At 41.1% G+C, this 18,671-nt stretch overlaps 1 protein-coding gene across 2 annotated transcripts in view; it reads left to right on the top strand.

Moving 5' to 3' along the window:
* The window catches only part of LOC126236293 (synaptonemal complex protein 3-like), a 210,442-nt gene that overhangs the window by 142,596 nt on the left and 49,175 nt on the right, over window positions 1-18,671 (top strand). The window contains exons 4-5 of one of the 2 annotated variants that reach the window (XM_049945486.1): window positions 6,363-6,507; window positions 7,186-7,297. In XM_049945486.1, coding sequence (XP_049801443.1) covers window positions 6,363-6,507; window positions 7,186-7,295 — 255 coding nt within the window. In that variant the 3' untranslated portion in view covers window positions 7,296-7,297. The remainder of the gene's footprint in view (window positions 1-6,362; window positions 6,508-7,185; window positions 7,298-18,671) is intronic. The other variant, XM_049945495.1, reaches the window with a different exon arrangement.

Raw genomic sequence — 18,671 nt, 5'->3', positions numbered from 1 at the left:
CCCCCCTCTGTGTTTCGTGCTGGGAAGTTCTTGCTGGTGTATAAAACCTTTACCATTCAAAGGATTGAAGTTTTTACAGCTCTGAGAAAAAGTAGTGTATTTTCATGTGGGAAAAACTGTGTTTTTAACAGGGAGAACCGGGAAAAGTCTGGGACTCACTGCTATGGACAGTGTTATTCAAAATATATGTAATTTTTTTTAAGTTGGAGGATTAATTTCCCAATACATTATATAACTTTAAATAATGCTGTGGAAGGTTGATGTTCTCTGACTGATGATTTGTTATGTTCAACACAGAAATATGAAACCTTAAAAAGTTCAAGAGCACATTCTATGAACCATGTTGCAAATAATTATCAGAATCTGATAAAATTAGGCACTATTAGGTTAGTAGTCATACCTTTTAATAAATTTCATTATCTCAAAGCTCAGTATGTTGTTTTTTTTTTTATCAATTGTAAATGAATTTTCTAGGCTTCTACGTACATAGGTTAGTTTGAATGAACATTTAGCAAATAGTGTGGAAGACATTTATGATTGTGATCACAAATTGAGTATATACTGAATAACAAGATGCATACTTTTCTGATTTCACACACTGATTTTGGTTCTCTACCTACTCGATTATGTCATCATTCAAAGCTATTTATGACTCCGATTACCTGTATTTATCCCAAGTACTGCATTATTGTATCTCATTGGAACTTGAATTATATGCAAACTCATGCTTAAATCTGTTTCGGGTACTCGTGGTCATCACAACTGTGTGTGTGCACTCAACTAGAGTGTGCAACTATTGATTGAGGCTAGATGCTTCCTCTAATTATTCTTTACATATGATTGAACTTATTGATGTATGATTATGAACTTTATTCATTCTGAAACTTCCTGGCAGGTTAAAATTGTGTGCTGGACCAAGACTCGAACTCGGGACCCTAGCCTTTCGCAGGCAAGTGCTCTACAGATTGAGCTACCCAAGCACGACTCATGACCTGTCCTCACAGCTTCACTTCCACCAGTACCTTGGCTCCTGCCTTTCAAACTTCATATCCATTTTGCTGTGTCAAAACATTTCTGCTGGTGTGTATCCAGTGTGGTTTGGATTCATGGATCAGTCCCCACATATTTTCTCCTTTCATTAGTCAACATATCTGTACATACTCTGGTTCATGTGGCTGATTGATTTTGTGCTATGCTCCTACTAGTGATTGTATATATTTTTCTGGTCTGTAACTGTCATCGTGAGTTTTTCGAGTCGGCTCACTCACTGTACACTTAGGCTCTGCATTTTTTTCTTCTCTTTTGATTATTTTGAAGGTGTGACTTTATAGGTGTAAACTTGCAATTTTTAATTCTAGTAATTTACATTGCCTCTGCAGTTATTTCTGTAGTTTAGTGCTGCAATATTATAGTTTTGACTTTGTGTCATTTGTCTCGAGGCAGAATGTTCCACAGATCTCAAAATCTGAATGCCATGTCTTCATAGGTGTACAGATTTTTACTTGTATAGTAGATATGTTATGTATCAGATACTTCTGTACATCTGTATTCTATCTTTTGGTATCATTTTGTACACCATTTGGCAAACCTTATAGTAGGTCACAAAATATTGCAAACACATTGTTTGCATATTATGTGAGGAGTTATTTTAATGGGACATCTTCCTGTGGTATGACATTTCCTCAACAGAAGTTGTCGATACCAGTAATATTCTTCGAATTTTGAACAAGTCAGTATTATCACAGCTGCTTTTCTGAAATTTTTTGCATAATTTTATACACAATATGTTGTATTTCAAGCTAAAATTAATGAAAAGGAATTACTTTATTTTCGATGTTACAATCAATAAGTACTAGCTCTGAATGTACAGTTAAAATTATTTTTCTTAGAAACATTTGAAAAGACGTATTATTTGGCACACTTTAAATTTCTATTATTAATTACACAGTCTAGTACTGTTTACTATGTTTATTTCTGGATTCATTTATGGAGTAATAATCAAAATTAATAGAAATTCACTTGTAAAGAAAATCTGTGAACCCTCTGGAATATGGTTATTACTCCAGAGTGAAGGAGTAGTAAGTATGTCTCTGATGTGATTTGATGTATTTTTGTATTTTTGGCAAACAATGTAATTTTGGCTTTGTTAATGTGAAAATTCAAAAGACTTTATGTTATACTAGAATGTGCCAAAATATACTAGCATAAAAAAATTCTGCAACAACAATCTTTAAGATTATTTAGGTCAGTTCAGCCATGAGGACCTAAAATGTGAGAATTTTAGCTTCAAGAATCAGACCCCTAAACAAGAACCAGAGCCAACACTGTAAGAAAAGCTAAGTAAACTATAAAGTTTATTGTAATCTTACTCCTCTCAAATCTTCAGAAAAGACTTTACTTATTGCAGACAATAACTGGAACAATAGGAAGGAGGGGGGAGATAACATACCTGAGTGCCATTGTACAGTCTTCCATGGAATACAAAATTCAGTATTTCAGTCTTTTCTCTGTCATCTTCCATTTCAGTGTCATTACTGTCACTGAGAGACTGAAGAGATTATTTTGGTCTGCTTATTGATTTTTATGTAAGACCAAAACTTCTTAGGGTTTTTAGTCAGATAAATTGGGCAAATTTTACTTTCAAAGTCACTGTCTACTACTCTCGTTGCTCTCCTTATGCTCATTTTCACTTTGTTTGGCTTTTGTTTGTCAACTTGGTTTTGACATGAAGCTGTTTTTGTTTATGTAACAGTTTTCTAAAACATTGTTAATGTAACAGTTTTCTGAAACATCTCTTAAACCATGATGGGTCTTTCCCATCACCCAACACTTTGCTTGTAACATACTTGTCTAAGGCATATTGAATTATGTTCTTGGATTTTATCCATTTGTGCTCCATATCTTCATCCTCAGCACTGGATATTTAATGCTGACTACTCGTAGACTCAGCATCTTGTATCCTGACACTCTTGCTAAAAAAAAAAGAGAGAGAGAGAGAGCATAAAGAAGCTGTGACTTACCAAACGAGAAATCGCTGGGAGATAGACACAATAAAAAACACACACACAAATTTCAAGCTTTTGCAACCCAAGGTTGCTTCATCAGGAAAGAAGGAAGGAGAGGGAAAGACGAAAGGATGTGTGTTTTAAGGGAAAGGGTAAGGAGTCATGCCAATCTCGGGAGCGGAAAGACTTACCTTAGGGGGAAAAAAAGGACAGGTATACACACACACACACACACACACACACACACACACACACAGGCAGACATATGTAAATGCAAAGAGGTTGGGCAGAGATGTCAGTCGAGGCAGAACTACAGAGGCAAAGATGTTGTCGAATGACAGTTGATGTACGAGAGGCAACAAATTGAAATTAGCGGAGGTTGAGGCCTGGTGGGTAATGGGAAGAGAGAATATATTGAAGGGCAAGTTCGCATCTCCAGAGTTCTGATAGGTTGGTGTCAGTGGGAAGTATCCAGATAACTCGGACGGTGTAACACTGTGCCAAGATGTGCTGGCCGTGCACCGAGGCATGTTTAGCCACAGCGTGATCCTCATTACCAACAAACACTGTCTGCCTGTGTCCGTTCATGTGAATGGACAGTTTGTTGCTGGTCATTCCCACATAGAAGGCTTCACAGTGTAGGCATGTCAGTTGGTAAATCACATGGGTGCTTTCACACGTGGCTCTGCCTTTGATTGTGTACACCTTCCGGGTTACAGGACTGGAGTAGGTGGTGGTGGGAGGGTGCATGGGACAGGTTTTACACCCAGGGCGGTTACAAGGGTAGGAGCCAGAGGGTAGGGAAGGTGGTTTGGGGATTTCATAGGGATGAACCAAGAGGTGACGAAGGTTAAGTGGACGGCGGAAAGACACTCTTGGTGGAGAGGGGAGGATTTCATGAAGGATGGATCTCATTTCAGGGCAGGATATGAGGAAGTCGTATCCCTGCTGGAGAGCCACATTCAGAGTCTGATCCAGTCCCGGAAAGTATCCTGTCACAAGTGGGGCACTTTTGTGGTTCTTCTGTGGGAGGTTCTGGGTTTGAGGGGATGAGGAAGTGGCTCTGGTTATTTGCTTCTGTACCAGGTCAGGAGGGTAGTTGCCTGCCAACCCAAAGTTTGGTACAGATTTATTGATGACATCTTCATGATCTGGACTCACAGTGAAGAAGAACTCCAGAATTTCCTCTCCAACCTCAACTCCTTTGGTTCCATCAGATTCACCTGGTCCTACTCCAAATCCCATGCCACTTTCCTTGACGTTGACCTCCTTCTGTCCGATGGCCAGCTTCACACATCCTTCCACATCAAACCGACCAACAAGCAACAGTACCTCCATTATGACAGCTGCCACCCATTTCATATCAAACGGTCCCTTCCCTACAGCTTAAGTCTTCGTGGATGACAAAATAAAAAAGACCAATGTGAAGGATGTTGTTTATTGCATCACTGAGGCATGGCAGAATATTTCAAAAAATACTCTGAGAAAATTGTGGAGAAAACTGTGGACATCTCTTGACTTTCAAGACAACCTAGTTGAAAATGAAGAGGAAAATATACTACAAATGACACAGACAATCCATGGATGTGGAGAAGCTAGTGAAGGAGATGTAGATGAGTGGATGACAGTGGATGGGGCATGTGTGGAGAACCTCACTGACACTGATTTAGTTGCTGCTGTGACTCAAGACCAGGAAGAAGTGGACTGCTGTGACGGAAGTGACAATAAGTCTGAAAGCGACAAAGAAGAGCTGGTACCACACAGTGATGCAGCAGAAGCCCTTGACTGCACGCTACGTTATTTGGAGCAACAGCCCACAGCTACACCTGCTGATTTGATGTTTATGAGATGATGGCGCAACTATGCGTCATATAACAGGTTGTCTTCATTATGCAAAAAAACAATGACTGAGTTTTTGTCATCTAAAAAGTGGGGATAAAATGGCCACTGTATTTTAGTAAGTTTGACAGCTTTTCTTTCATTATTATGCATTATTTAAACCTAATGTTTTCTTGCCAATTTTTCTAATACATGTTTACTGTACTGTGTAAATTAAAATAGTGTGTATGTACAGCAGTTTACCACACAGTTATCCATACTTAGACTAACATTTTCATGATCGGGTTAACCGAAAGTCCAGATTACCAGTGTTCGGATTAGTGGGACTCTGCTGTACTACCATTAATATTATACATTAATGACATAGTTGACGGTGTTACAGTCTCAGCATTTTTTGAGATGATGCTATTATCAACAAGGAAATTGCATCTAATAAAAAGTGTAGTAATATAAAATTAGATTGTGTTATAATATCAGCTTTGTGGGAAGTCTGGCAACTAGCTCTTAATGTACAGAACTGTAAAACTGTGCATTTCACAAAATAAAATATAGTACCCTCTGATTGAATGATTATTGTGTTGCAGCCAGAATCTGTCATGTTATACAAATATCTGTGTGTTACAATGTGTAGAGATATGATGTTAAGCAGCCAAATAAGTTAATGTAGGTGACATATATGGAAGGTTCTAATTTAGTGGTATGCTGCTGGGAAACTTTAGTCTGACTTTCAAAGCGATCACCGACAAAATACAGGCATGATCCTTATTGGAATATTGTCCCACTGTGTAGGTGGGATCCATATCAAGTCAGATTAACAGAGAACACTGAATGTAGGCAAAGAATGACAGTGTGAATGGTATGCCATTTGACTAACAGACACTAGACAGAAGACATTGTATATCCTGTGAAAACTGCTTCAAAAATGCCGACAATTAGCTTTCAGCAGGGAAACTCAGTATCTGTAGGTCCCTATGTGGCGAACCCACAGAGGTTATAAAGAAAAATTTGAACTGACATCAGCTTGTAGGGAGGTATGCAAGCAATTTCTCAGTCTTTCTTCCCAACACCCCATCTATAAGTAGAACAGAAATAAACCATATTTCATAGCATAATAAAAAGTACATTTCACCACACACTGTAATTCACAGAATATAAATGTAGAAAACCCAAATCAAGATGGTTGGACAGAGATTTGAACCCTACTCCTTGTGATATCTGTCCAGAATTTTAACTGCTGTCCGGCCTCACTAATGTTAGATAAAGCCAAAGGGAATGTGTGTTATTAATTATTTCTTTGAGATACAGTGCTTTATGAGTAAATTACGCAAATGTTTAAATCATAACTTAGAGTAAGAACAATACAAGTAGCTGTGTGTCCTTAAAATAGTCCAGAATCATGGACATTTGAAGCTTAGAAAATAATTCTGTCTGCTTGCACTTAATGTAACTCCAAAGAAGGGTTTACTTGCATCATTGATCAAACCGGTGACCATTTAATAATTTATAATTGATTTTCAGGGCACTCATGAACAAGACGAAAAGGATCAAGAGACTTGCAATGAAGTATATGTGCAAATTGAGAAAGAATTAATTGACTTGCAGAATAAAATGTTACTGAAAACTCAGCAAGATGAAATTGCAAACATGCAAAACTCACTAAAAAGTATGTTATTTCTTTAAGTGTAACTTGTGTCACTGAATATATGTGCTAAATGAAACTGTGAAGTGAATCACATCACAAGCCTGTCGTGTCATTAATGCATTTTCCTACAACTTTCTAGTTTCTATTGTTTAAGATTAATTTCTGTCCGAGTTAGTCACATTGACTGGTGTAAGTTAATAGAAGTGAAGTCCATAAATTGCAAACAGTACAGTAATGCATCAATGAAATAACGTCACAGCGATCTCTCAACAATCCCAAAATAAATTCATGTAGATACCTACAGGAAAAAAATTATAAAAAATGTATATATTCTGTGTTACTATAATCTAAGGTAAAACAATGTATTATTGGTTTAATTTAGAATAGTGCTCAAACGAGCAATTGTTTTTTCTGTGTATTTGAATATGATTATTAAATACAAACTTTGTGAAATTAATATAAGATTTTATGCTGTTCATTCTAAAAATATAGAGAATAATTGATTTTAATGTATTTATGCATCTAGTGTGTAAATGAATTAAATTTCAGATACTGTATAAATCTTAGATTATACATCAAAACAGTATATGATTAGTACAGACAAAACATAAAAAGAAGTAACTGAATCTTCTTATGGTACTGCAAATATGACTATAAGTGGTTTTTAAAGCACTTTATTTAATGTGTGTTGGTTGACAGGACGATCTCTGAAGCATCAAGAAATAGTCAGTTTGGCAATGGAAGGAAATGTGGGGGCTAAAACTATAGAGGAAGACCAAAGCTTGAGGACAGTAAACAGATTCAAATAGATGTAGGTTGCAGCAGTTATGCAGATATAGCGATGCTTGCACAGAATAAAGTAACATGAAGTTAGTTTTCTGAGTGAAGACCCCAATTACAACATGTGATTTATGTGTCTTGTACTATTAGACATTTCATCATAAAACATGATGTGTGTCCTTCTAGCACAGTTACTAGTCCATATTACTTTAACATTCCTGCAGGGTTAAGTTTATTTTCAAGTTATTTCATTATCAGAAATTAATAGCTTGCCATAGTGCTACCAGGTAAGTGGAAGCATGCAACCCATGAAGGCATTAATAGTGTGTCCGTTTTGTGTGTCTATAGAGTGACTAGCACTGCAAGCTCCTGCAATGCTTATGGAGAACTAGTGGGCGAGATTGGTACCATACATCAGGGTACATTATTCAGCACTGTACACAGACCACTGTGATGCCATGCCAGTGGCTGTTGAAGACTGAAACCCACAACTGTGTTAGATTAGCCTCACCTATAATACCTCAAGTTCATTTATTTGTATTTTATATTTGCTTTAATAGTACAAGTTTATATGCCAACTAGCTAGTACAAGTTTATATGCCAACTAGCTCTGCAGATGACGAATAAATTGAAGAAATGTATGATGAAATAAAAGAAATTATTCAGATAGTGAAGGGAGATGAAAATTTAATAGTCATGGGTGACTGGAATTCGAGTGTAGGAAAAGGGAGAGAAGGAAACGTAGTAGGTGGATATGGATTGGGGCTAAGAAATGAAAGAGGAAGCCGCCTGGTAGAATTTTGCACAGAGCACAACTTCATCATAGCTAACACTTGGTTTAAGAATCATGAAAGAAGGTTGTATACGTGGAAGAACCCTGGAGATACTAAAAGGTATCAGCTAGATTATATAATGGCAAGACAGAGATTTAGGAACCAGGTTTTAAATTGTAAGACATTTCCAGGGGAAGATGTGGACTCTGACCACAATCTATTGGTTATGACCTGTAGATTAAAACTGAACAAACTGTAAAAAAGGTGGGAATTTGAAGAGAAGGGACCTGGATATGCTGAAAGAACCAGAGGTTGTACAGAGTTTCAGGGAGAGCATAAGGGAACAATTGACAGGAATGGGGGAAAGAAATACAGTAGAAGAGGAATGGGTAGCTTTGATGGATGAAGTAGTAAAGGCAGCAGAGGATCAAGTAGGTAAAAAGACGAGGGCTAGTAGAAATCCTTGGGTAACAGAAGAAATATTGAATTTAATTGATGAAAGGAGAAAATATAAAAATGCAATAAATGAAGCAGGCAAAAAGGAATACAAACGTCTCAAAAATGAGATCGACAGGAAGTGCAAAATGGCTAAGCAGGGATGGCTAGAGGACAAATGTAAGGATGTAGAGGCGTATATCACTATGGGTAAGATAGATAATGCCTACAGGAAAATTAAAGAGACCTTTGGAGATAAGAGAACCACTTTTATGAACATCAAGAGCTCAGATGGAAACCCAGGTCTAAGCAAAGAAGGGAAAGCAGAAAGGTGGAAGGAGTGTATAGAGGGTCTATACAAGGGCGATGTACTTGAGGACAATATTATGGAAATGGAAGAGGATGTAGATGAAGATGAAATGGGAGATATGATACTGCGTGAAGAGTTTGACAGAGCACTGAAATACCTGAGGCGAAACAAGGCCCCCGGAGTAGACAACATTCCATTGGAACTACTGACGGCCTTGGGAGAGCCAGTCCAGACAAAACTCTACCATCTGGTGAGCAAGATGTATGAAACAGGCGAAATACCCTCAGACTTCAAGAAGAATATAATAATTCCAATCCCAAAGAAAGCAGGTGTTGACAGATGTGAAAATTACTGAACAATCAGTTTAATAAGCCACAGCTGCAAAATACTAACACGAATTCTTTACAGACGAATGGAAAAACTAGTAGAAGCCGACCTCGGGGAAGATCAGTTTGGATTCCGTAGAAATACTGGAACACGTGAGGCAATACTGACCTTATGACTTATCTTAGAAGAAAGATTAAGGAAAGGCAAACATACGTTTCTAGCATTTGTAGACTTAGAGAAAGTTTTTGACAATGTTGACTGGAATACTCTCTTTCAAATTCTGAAGGTGGCAGGGGTAAAATACAGGGAGCGAAAGGCTATTTACAATTTGTACAGAAACCACATGGCAGTTATAAGAGTCAAGGGACATGAAAGGGAAGCAGTGGTTGGGAAGGGAGTAAGACAGGGTTGTAGCCTCTCCCCCATGTTATTCAATCTGTATATTGAGCAAGCAAGGAAACAAAAGAAAAATTCGGAGTAGGTATTAAAATCCATGGAGAAGAAATGAAAACTTTGAGGTTCGCCGATGACATTGTAATTCTGTCAGAGACAGCAAAGGACTTGGAAGAGCAGTTGAACGGAATGGACAGTGTCTTGAGAGGAGTATATAAGATGAACATCAACAAAAGCAAAACGAGGATAATGGAATGTAGTAGAATTAAGTCGGGTGATGCTGAGGGAATTAGATTAGGAAATGAGACACTTAAAGTAGTAAAGGAGTTTTGCTATTTGGGGAGCAAAATAACTGATGATAGTCGAAGTAGAGAGGATACAAAATGTAGACTGGCAATGGCAAGGAAAGCGTTTCTGAAGAAGGGAAATTTGTTAACATCGAGTATAGATTTAAGTGTCAGGAAGTCTTTTCTGAAAGTATTTGTATGGAGTGTAGCCATGTATGGAAGTGAAACATGGACGATAAATAGTTTGGACAAGAAGAGAATAGAAGCTTTCGAAATGTGGTGCTACAGAAGAATGCCGAAGATTAGATGGGTAGATCACATAACCAATGAGGAAGTACTGAATAGGATTGGGGAGAAGAGAAGTTTGTGGCACAACTTGACCAGAAGAAGGGATCGGTTGGTAGGACATGTTCTGAGGCATCAAGGGATCACCAATTTAGTATTGGAAGGCAGCGTGGAGTGTAAAAATCGTAGAGGGAGACGAAGAGATGAATACACTAAGCAGATTCAGAAGGATGTAGGTTGCAGTAGGTACTGGGAGATGAAGAACCTTGCACAGGATAGAGTAGCATGGAGAGCTGCATCAAACCAGTCTCAGGACTGAAGACCACAACAACAACAACATTTGCTTTAATCACTGTGTTAGATTAGCTTCACCCACAGGACCTCAAGTTCATTTATTTGTAATTGCAGTTTGATTTGATTGCTGTATTAGATTTGATACACTCATAGTACCTCCAAGTTAATTTATTTGTATTTGCACATATCCTTGATCACTGTATTAGATTATCCCTGTGTATCATACCTCAAGGACATTAACAATGTTTCACACGTTGTCTGTGTAAACTGATCCACCACAAATGGACAATGGGCACCCCTTGACTGTACTTGTAACATGTTCATGAGTGAGAGGGCTACCAGACTGACTCAACTGAGAATTTTTGTTCATAGCTATTTTTGTGGTGACTTTCTAAATGCATTTTTCAATTAGCTGTGCCTGTTAACATTCCAATATAGGAACTGGTATCCCCTCCCCATGCCACACTCCAAACCATGGCCAGCCACACTTATGTCTCATTTCCCTACCACCCAACAACTGCTCACCAGATCATGCCACCAAAGACACAGAGGACAATGGTGGTGACAGAGGCCTCAGTGTCGAACATGTAATGTTGGGACCTTGTGAATTGGGCATGGCACCAGAGGACGGGTCCAGTGGAGGGGTGAGGTGGTGGGTGTCATGAGCGACTGCTGGAGCAGGTGGTGTTGTGGATGTTGGGGCAGCCTTTGCTGTCAGGTCATGAGTGCTGCCTGCTGGGTTGGCATCATCATTCAGGGCACTGATTTGATTGCTCACTGTCACCTTGATTTCAATGATTGGCAGCATGCAAGGGCTCGGTTGGATGAGCATATATACTAGAGATGGGAAAATTTGTTCATCCTTGGGAACTAGTTCACTGGTGATCGCTCTTTTTTGGGAACCGTTCATTTTTACTCGTTCACCGTTCATTTGTGCTTGGTATACGGTTCTTATGAAAAATTGAAAATAAGTAGCATAGGTGACTGAAGATGGAGGGCACCAAGAGGGGGGACTTGCCTCTGCCCTGGAGTACAGAGTTTTTATTCATAACAGAATTCTCACACACTTGTAATTTTCGTGATTCTGCAAAACCTCTCATTTAGCCAACTGTAAGGTTATGTGGCTGATCGCAGTGAAATAATATAAGGTAGCACATGAAAAACTGGCCCCAAGTACAGACAGCTCACCAATTATGCAGGGTTTGCTGACCACTATGAGCAGAATAGATAAACACGTAATAATTAGGCAGCGAAGAAATAACAAATAAGCTAATGCAAACAACAACTTCGAAACAACAGATAACGATTGGTAGGTGAGAATGAGCAGTCTAATACTTGGGGCTGATTTTTCGTGCTCCACCCTGTACCACTCATATAATATTGTAGAAGTTATCATGTTCTCCTTACAAAATATGAGACCAGACACTTGATTATGGAGCACGGGCTTCTTTTGGTTGTAAGTCGGTCTGCCTTCCATAAGAATTAACATGCTCTTTTACCTTGGATCCAAAAAAGACATAAAATGGCCACTCCTGTGTGCTGTGCCAACTTCCTTTGCATGTGCAATAACAAAAAAATCTTGCCTTTTTGCAAGTATTTCTTCTGCTGTTTATCAAAATAGTGAAGTAAGCTGATATGCCATTTTGTTACCTGAAAAGATGTGTGTATTACATACCACATGATTTTATGTAATTTATATAATTATAAAATACATTTTAATTACTGGTCATGGACACTGAATAGAATACGAGAAGAACCAGAAGTTCAGAGTTCAGACAAGGTTGAAACACACCCGGTCCTCACAGCTTTACTTCTGCCAGTACCTCGTCTCCTGCGAACTGCAGGAGAGCTTCTGTAAAGTTTGGAAGGTAGGAGATGAGGTACTAGCAGAAGTAAAGCTGTGAGGATGGGGCGTGAGTCGTGCTTGGGTAGCCGAGATGGCAGAGCACTTGCCTGCGAAAGGCAAAGGTCCCGAGTTCGAGTCTCGGTCCAGCACACAGTTTTAACCTGCCAGGAAGTTTCATATCAGTGCACACTCCACTGCAGAGTGAAAATCTCATTCAAGGTTGAAACAGACCTCGAATTGGCGTGCCCAGCAAATGAAATGAACAACTCTATACTGAACTATGAGCAGTCGGCAGTGGAACTGCAATGAGTGGCCATGCGAAGGAGGTCAAGTCTGGCCGAGCGAGACCAAGACAGATGGGAATGGGACCGAGGCTGGAACGAGACCGGCTGATGTACCGTTGCGGGAACAAGACCAACTGTTTCCCATTCCCGGGAACTGTAAGTAGAAAGCCACAACTAAGAGCGATGGGAACGGGACCGAGGCTGGAACAAGACTGGCCAACGTGCCGTTGCGTGAATGAGACCGACCGTTTGCCGTTCCCAGGAGCTATAAGTAGAAAGCCGCGACCGAAGTGAACTATGAAAGACTGTGCCTTAGAATTCGTTCATCGCTCATTCCGTTCATCTTGGTGAACCGTTCCTTTGGACCCGTTAGTTTGCGAACGATTCATCTCTAATATATACTGGGTTCAACTGATCAATGGATACTGTGGTGGCAACTCTATGGAGCCATGCAGGAAAGGTCTTTCCCTGTGCTTAAGCATTAGATGTGGTCTGAGTACTGCAGGCAGAGTGGTAGCTGGCTGGTGTCCACAACGCAGCCAGTGAAGTGCAGTCAAGGGCGGGTGCTGAGGGCGTAGGAGTGGCTCAGGCAATCAGTGATGATATTCTGAATGTGTGCCACATGGTATATGTCAACTGTGGATTTCTCTGTATTGCTGCTGCTGGAACTGTGTAGGGGATATCTGTGTGCCTTCCTTTTGACAAAACCCTGTTGTAAGGGGGTGTTGGTCAGTGAAGACCGCGAAGGTGTGGCCTTCCACCGAGGGGCAGCAGTACTTCGCCACCTTGTAGGTGGCTAGAAGCTCATTGTCATACATGGCCCAATTCTGATGTGCCACAGAGAGCTTCACAGAAAAGAACACTAGTGGCTGCCAGGGACCTTCAGTCCATTATTGAAGAATGATACCTAGGGCAGACTGGTTGACGTCAGTAATGATCATGAGTGGGATGGTCAGATAGGGTTGGGCCAGGAGGGCAGCGTGCAAGGGTTCACATTTCATTTGTTCGGAACTCTCTGTCCTTTGTGTTGCCCAGAGAATGGACTGCTACCTTTAGTATAGTCACGCTGGACTGCAGCAGTAAGCTGTACTTGCACATTTGCAATTGGTGCCAGAAAAATTCACCATCCTGAGGAACCTGTGTACCTCTTTGAGAGTTGTGAGTTGTAGGAATTCAGCAACAGCCTGGACCTTCTCATCCAGAGAGTGGGATCCTGCAGATGATATCCTCTGTCCAAGGAAGTCGATCTCCAAAACACAGAAGATACACTTTTCAAGGTTGATGATAACTTCCGCCTCTTGGAGGCAGGAAAATACCTCCTGGAGGCACCAGTGGAGCTCCAAGACATCACACAAGTAGATGAGGATAACATCCAGGTAGGTGGAACAATCCTAGGTGCAGCATAGGAAAGGTGCTTTCAAAAAGACCAAATGGGTTGAATATTGCCGTCTTCTCCATGTCCTTTATGACCGGAATCTGCATAAATGCTTTTACACAGTCTACATTTCTGAAGACAGTTGCGCTGGATGGGTCATCACTGTAGCTGAATGAGAGGGAAACTGGGTAGCAGTCGGGGACTATCCTGGTACTGAGGTCCTGAAAGTGCCATCTTTTTTGGGGATGAGTTGTAGGGTGGAATCCCATGGACTCGAGGCACTTCAAAGGGTGACACACACTGGTGGTGATTGCTGCCTCAATTTTGGTCTGCGCTGCTCTTTGCTTACCTGGGGAAGGCGGCAGAGGTGGCAGATAACTGGGGGGGGGGGGGGGGGGGACATCATTGGGCTGTAATGTAATGTATCATGGTGTACCTCTCAGGTGAGAAGGTGAGATTGGATGTTTCTGGAAGGGTCAGTGAGGAGTGGAGATTTTGGAAGTGTTCAGCAAAGGAGCTAGAATGTGATGATTCCTGATGGCAAGATGGGTGGCAGTGTGGGATCTAACAAGGAATAGAATGGAGGGATGTGCCATCAATGATATGCCAATCTGTCAAGTCGAGGTGGAGGCCATAGTGGACAATGAAGTCAGTACCAAAGATAGCATATGTAATGTTAGCCATGGTAAAGGTCCATGCCAAATCTCTGCCAATGCCAAGGTCAATGGACCAGATGTGGAAGCAGTAGGTTCTGATTACAGAGCCATTTGCCACACTGAGGAGGAGGGGGGATGTGGGGAATGCAGAGGAGGGTAACATTTAGTGGGGACAGATGGAGAGATAGGAGCCATTGTCAAGCAGGTAGGCTGTTGGGGAGGAGGGATTCCAATGACAGTACACAAACAGGCTTGAAGGAATAGCAGAGCAGACAGGCGCACCTACTACTGATAACTGCCTGTGTTTGGGGCCATACACATGGTTCCTGGCAGTTTGTGGTGTTTCTGCTGAAAGGTCCAAATGAAATGTCTTCCGAGTCTGACCCAGGTTAACGAACTGGCATGGGAGCAGTAGATCCTGGTTACAAAGCCATTTGCGGCCATGAGGATGGGGGGGGGGGGGGGGGCAGAAAAGGGCAACAGGTCACAGGGGTAGATGGAGAGATCAGAGCCACTGTCAAGCAGGTAGGTTGTTGGGAAGGAGGGGTTCTGATGATCATACACAAACATTCACTGAGAAATAGCGCAGCAGCCAGGTGCAGCTACTGTCAGCAGCCATCTATGTTTGGAGATCTTGAACACAGTGCCTGGCAGTTTGCAACATTGCTGCTGAAAACACTTGTGATACCAGTGAAGGTCACCTGTAACCCGAAAGTCCTGGCTGCCACTAGCTGCTTGGAGTGGTGTGTGCCTGTGTGGGCATGCACCCTGGCTATTGTAGGCATTACAGGGCTGTGGAGGGATTGGCTTGGCTTGGGGGGCAGAGGTTGTGCGTGCTCCAGGTTGGAGGTGAGCCTGCACATCTTGCCAGTTATGCAGTATATGAGCTACACTATGTTCGTGGAGGGTTTGTGGGGCATGGAAGGTGTGGGTGATGAGACGGGCTGTATGTGTGGGAGAGAATGTGATGGGACAGCATGACACTGTGTGCCAGCAGTGATGGTTGCAGTGTGGAGTGAAGCTGCCACATCATTGTTTGTATAGTAGTTCATAGCTAATGCCATGTGGTGTGTGGCAAGCAGATGCGCAAACCAATACGGGAGTAGCAGCATTCCAGAAATTATCATTGGTTTAGCAAGTGCACAGAGGTGCTGGAGGAGTTGCAAGGCCCGCACATCAGTGCATTCCTCCAATGAAAATAGTGAACATGCGCACTGTATTTCTGATGCTCCAGCTATGCTATCAGCGAGTCTTTCAGGGCAAATGCCTAAGCTGTGATGTGTAACCCAGTCTACCAGCAAGAGGTGGCAGCATTGAGTGCCACCTATGTTGCTGGCTCAGGACAGCACACGTTATGCAACATGTGTGGGGCACACTGTGTGTCGCACACTGTGCGTGACCTGCCTGAGCACTAGCACACTGCCATGCCCTCTACCAGATCCCCCTGCACCACAGCACACCCAACTATGCCTGTTGACCACAGTACATCACCACACCTCACCTCAGCTGGTGGTGTGGTAGGACATTACCCCTATGCTGAGATCATGATGTGATGCCCCAGAGGTCGCTGCATATCATGCCATCAATGCTGGCGTACTGTCCCCATCACCGCTGATATCCTACCACTGCCTGTTGCAGTCTGCTGATCCATGCCCTCGTGTCCGTTCAACCTGCCCTCTCCTTCTCCCATAAATTATGAGAGGCACCCACTTGCCTTACTCATACTGTGGCATCAAGCAGTCAGGCCTGCAAGATGAGTGGTCTGCCAAGCGAGTGGATTCTTTCTTAATTTATCGAGTAACATGAACTCTCGTATCTCACTATTTAGTTACAAATTATCTTCCTGTATGAATAATACGCAACGGAAACGCATATCTGACTATCAGTGATTTACAGAACTCTGACTGTACACTACGCACTGGCAATACCTCATTTTCTTTTTGTCTTTTATTTACCGGCTTTTATTAACATGTGGCCATCGCACTGAATATGAGTGGCGCACACATTATAAATTTGGGACATTATGATAACATACAATTCAAAGGAAAAGGCCGCCAATCTTTTTCTTTTCACTATCTTATTTATTCCTAAACACACAAATTCTATAACCTACAACAATATCACATGAGAAATTCCGCCCAATGGGCATGGCTTTACATTAGTGAATCTCTATATTATGGTCTCGTAATTTATTTAAGGCTACAGTGCACTTTCTGGATAGGCTGGTGGATCTTTTATTTTTTCCTCACACTTCGACTCTCACAATCATCACGAAACTTTCCTCCAGATCGAGCGATACAGAAGGAACAAGCATAACCCACAAATCTTTTGAAACTACCTTGCTACTCCCCCATGCAAACCACACATACCCAAATTACATGACATACACCACACAACAATATGAAATACTAAACACTAAATAGTCACAACATTATCACTTTCAGCTTTCCCACTTCAATCAATATTTATCCCAGTTTCACACGACACTGCCCCACTTTGTAATTCTACTTTCCTACTGTGAACTCTGGAGATAAATGCACGTCTTCCTGTGCAATGCAAGCCAAGTGGCGTTGCTGGATAGACGGCCGACTCACCTTGATTCTCTCTCAGAGTTTAAATCTAGCGTCACACGGAATCATATCATGCAGTTTAATATTAAGCACACACGCGAGTCCTCAACTGATACCATGGACGAGTACTTCTCTTTGTCCTTTGTCTCATACACAGATTGAGACTCACACAGTACTCACCACGTGGAAGTACTCGTCTCTAATTTCAAGTCCTGCACACGCCGTTTCTTAAATACACACGCTATTTCTTAAATATTTCAACTTATTGTACACACGCTAGTAATTCAGCTTAACTTAAGCACACGGAAGTATTTCAACTTATTGCTACACGTGGTTTCATTGTGACCGTTGGTCACTTCCGAAGATTACTACAATCCCTTTAATGTTACCTGCCTGACATTTAATTCTCCCCACAAAAGTTCCTGAGATAGAGAAATTATTAGTTCAAACTACTCTTAAATATTCCACATGCATACCATGTCTCCACTCTTTCGTCATTACTGAGCACAACTAAAACAGGTCTTAACAGCACAAGATCCTGCGGCAGAGTGCTGAAATATGGCCGTTCTCTAGGTCCTCTCCCATCTCTGTCGAGGTGGGGGAAACACCTTGGTACCCTATTGGTCAGCCACATTTCAGGCCTCAAAGCTCTGGTAAAATTCATCTCTTTGGTCCCACCAAAGGTGGCCAAAGGATCGACTCAAAGATGATCATATATTCACATTCACTATCTGCGGTTAGCAGACGACCATACATTCATTCATTCCACAGATCTCACCAAACTGGATGTAGGGATTTACTTTGTGGGAGTGCACATGTGATCAATTAAATAAATAAATTGTCATTCTTTCCCACACTGGTATCCGGCTTCGCTGTATTAATTGAAATTGAGTTATTTTACAAAAAAAATGTGTTGTTCTGACAAAAATAATGAAGTATTTTGTACCTATTTTCGATGTCGGGCGGTACTGTACCCTTTCACCACCAGCTACCCATGCAGAAAAAAATGGCACGGTACTATCCTTGCAATGCGAGGGTAGTTCCGAACATTTTTTTTTTTAAGAAAACTGTATGAGAACAAAAATAGGAAGTCATCAAAATAACCAGGAGGAGACCTTAGCCCCTGGTGACCTCAAATTGACGACCAAATGTTGTTACTTTACCAAATTATTGACACAGTTGTTGCATTATTGTACTCTCCGCAATCCGGAGTAACGTACACATACAAATTTACAACAATCCACATGACAAATAAAACATTACATCATACAACTAAAAAATAATGGTGAGATAAAAATTGGCTTAGTTACCGGGATCTCCGTTATTTTTAGGAGTAATCCAAACTTCAATGATTCTAAAACAAATAAAAAATACTAAATGTACTCATGAAATTTTAAATAGCTCACCGTCCAAACACAGAGCAAGTAATCTGACATTCATAAATTGCGTTGTAATAATCTTTACACGGCAATGTCTAAATACTAAACAAAATCAACAAAAGAAAAAAATTGCGTACACTAGTTACACGTAGAAGTCAGGCTCCATATCAATACACGCAATAAATAGTTAG

The sequence above is a fragment of the Schistocerca nitens genome, chromosome 1, assembly GCF_023898315.1.
Source record: "Schistocerca nitens isolate TAMUIC-IGC-003100 chromosome 1, iqSchNite1.1, whole genome shotgun sequence".
Taxonomy (NCBI): Eukaryota; Metazoa; Arthropoda; class Insecta; order Orthoptera; family Acrididae; genus Schistocerca; species Schistocerca nitens.
The sequence above is the reverse complement of the archived record's forward strand: the minus strand, read 5'-3'. Positions and strand labels throughout refer to the sequence as shown.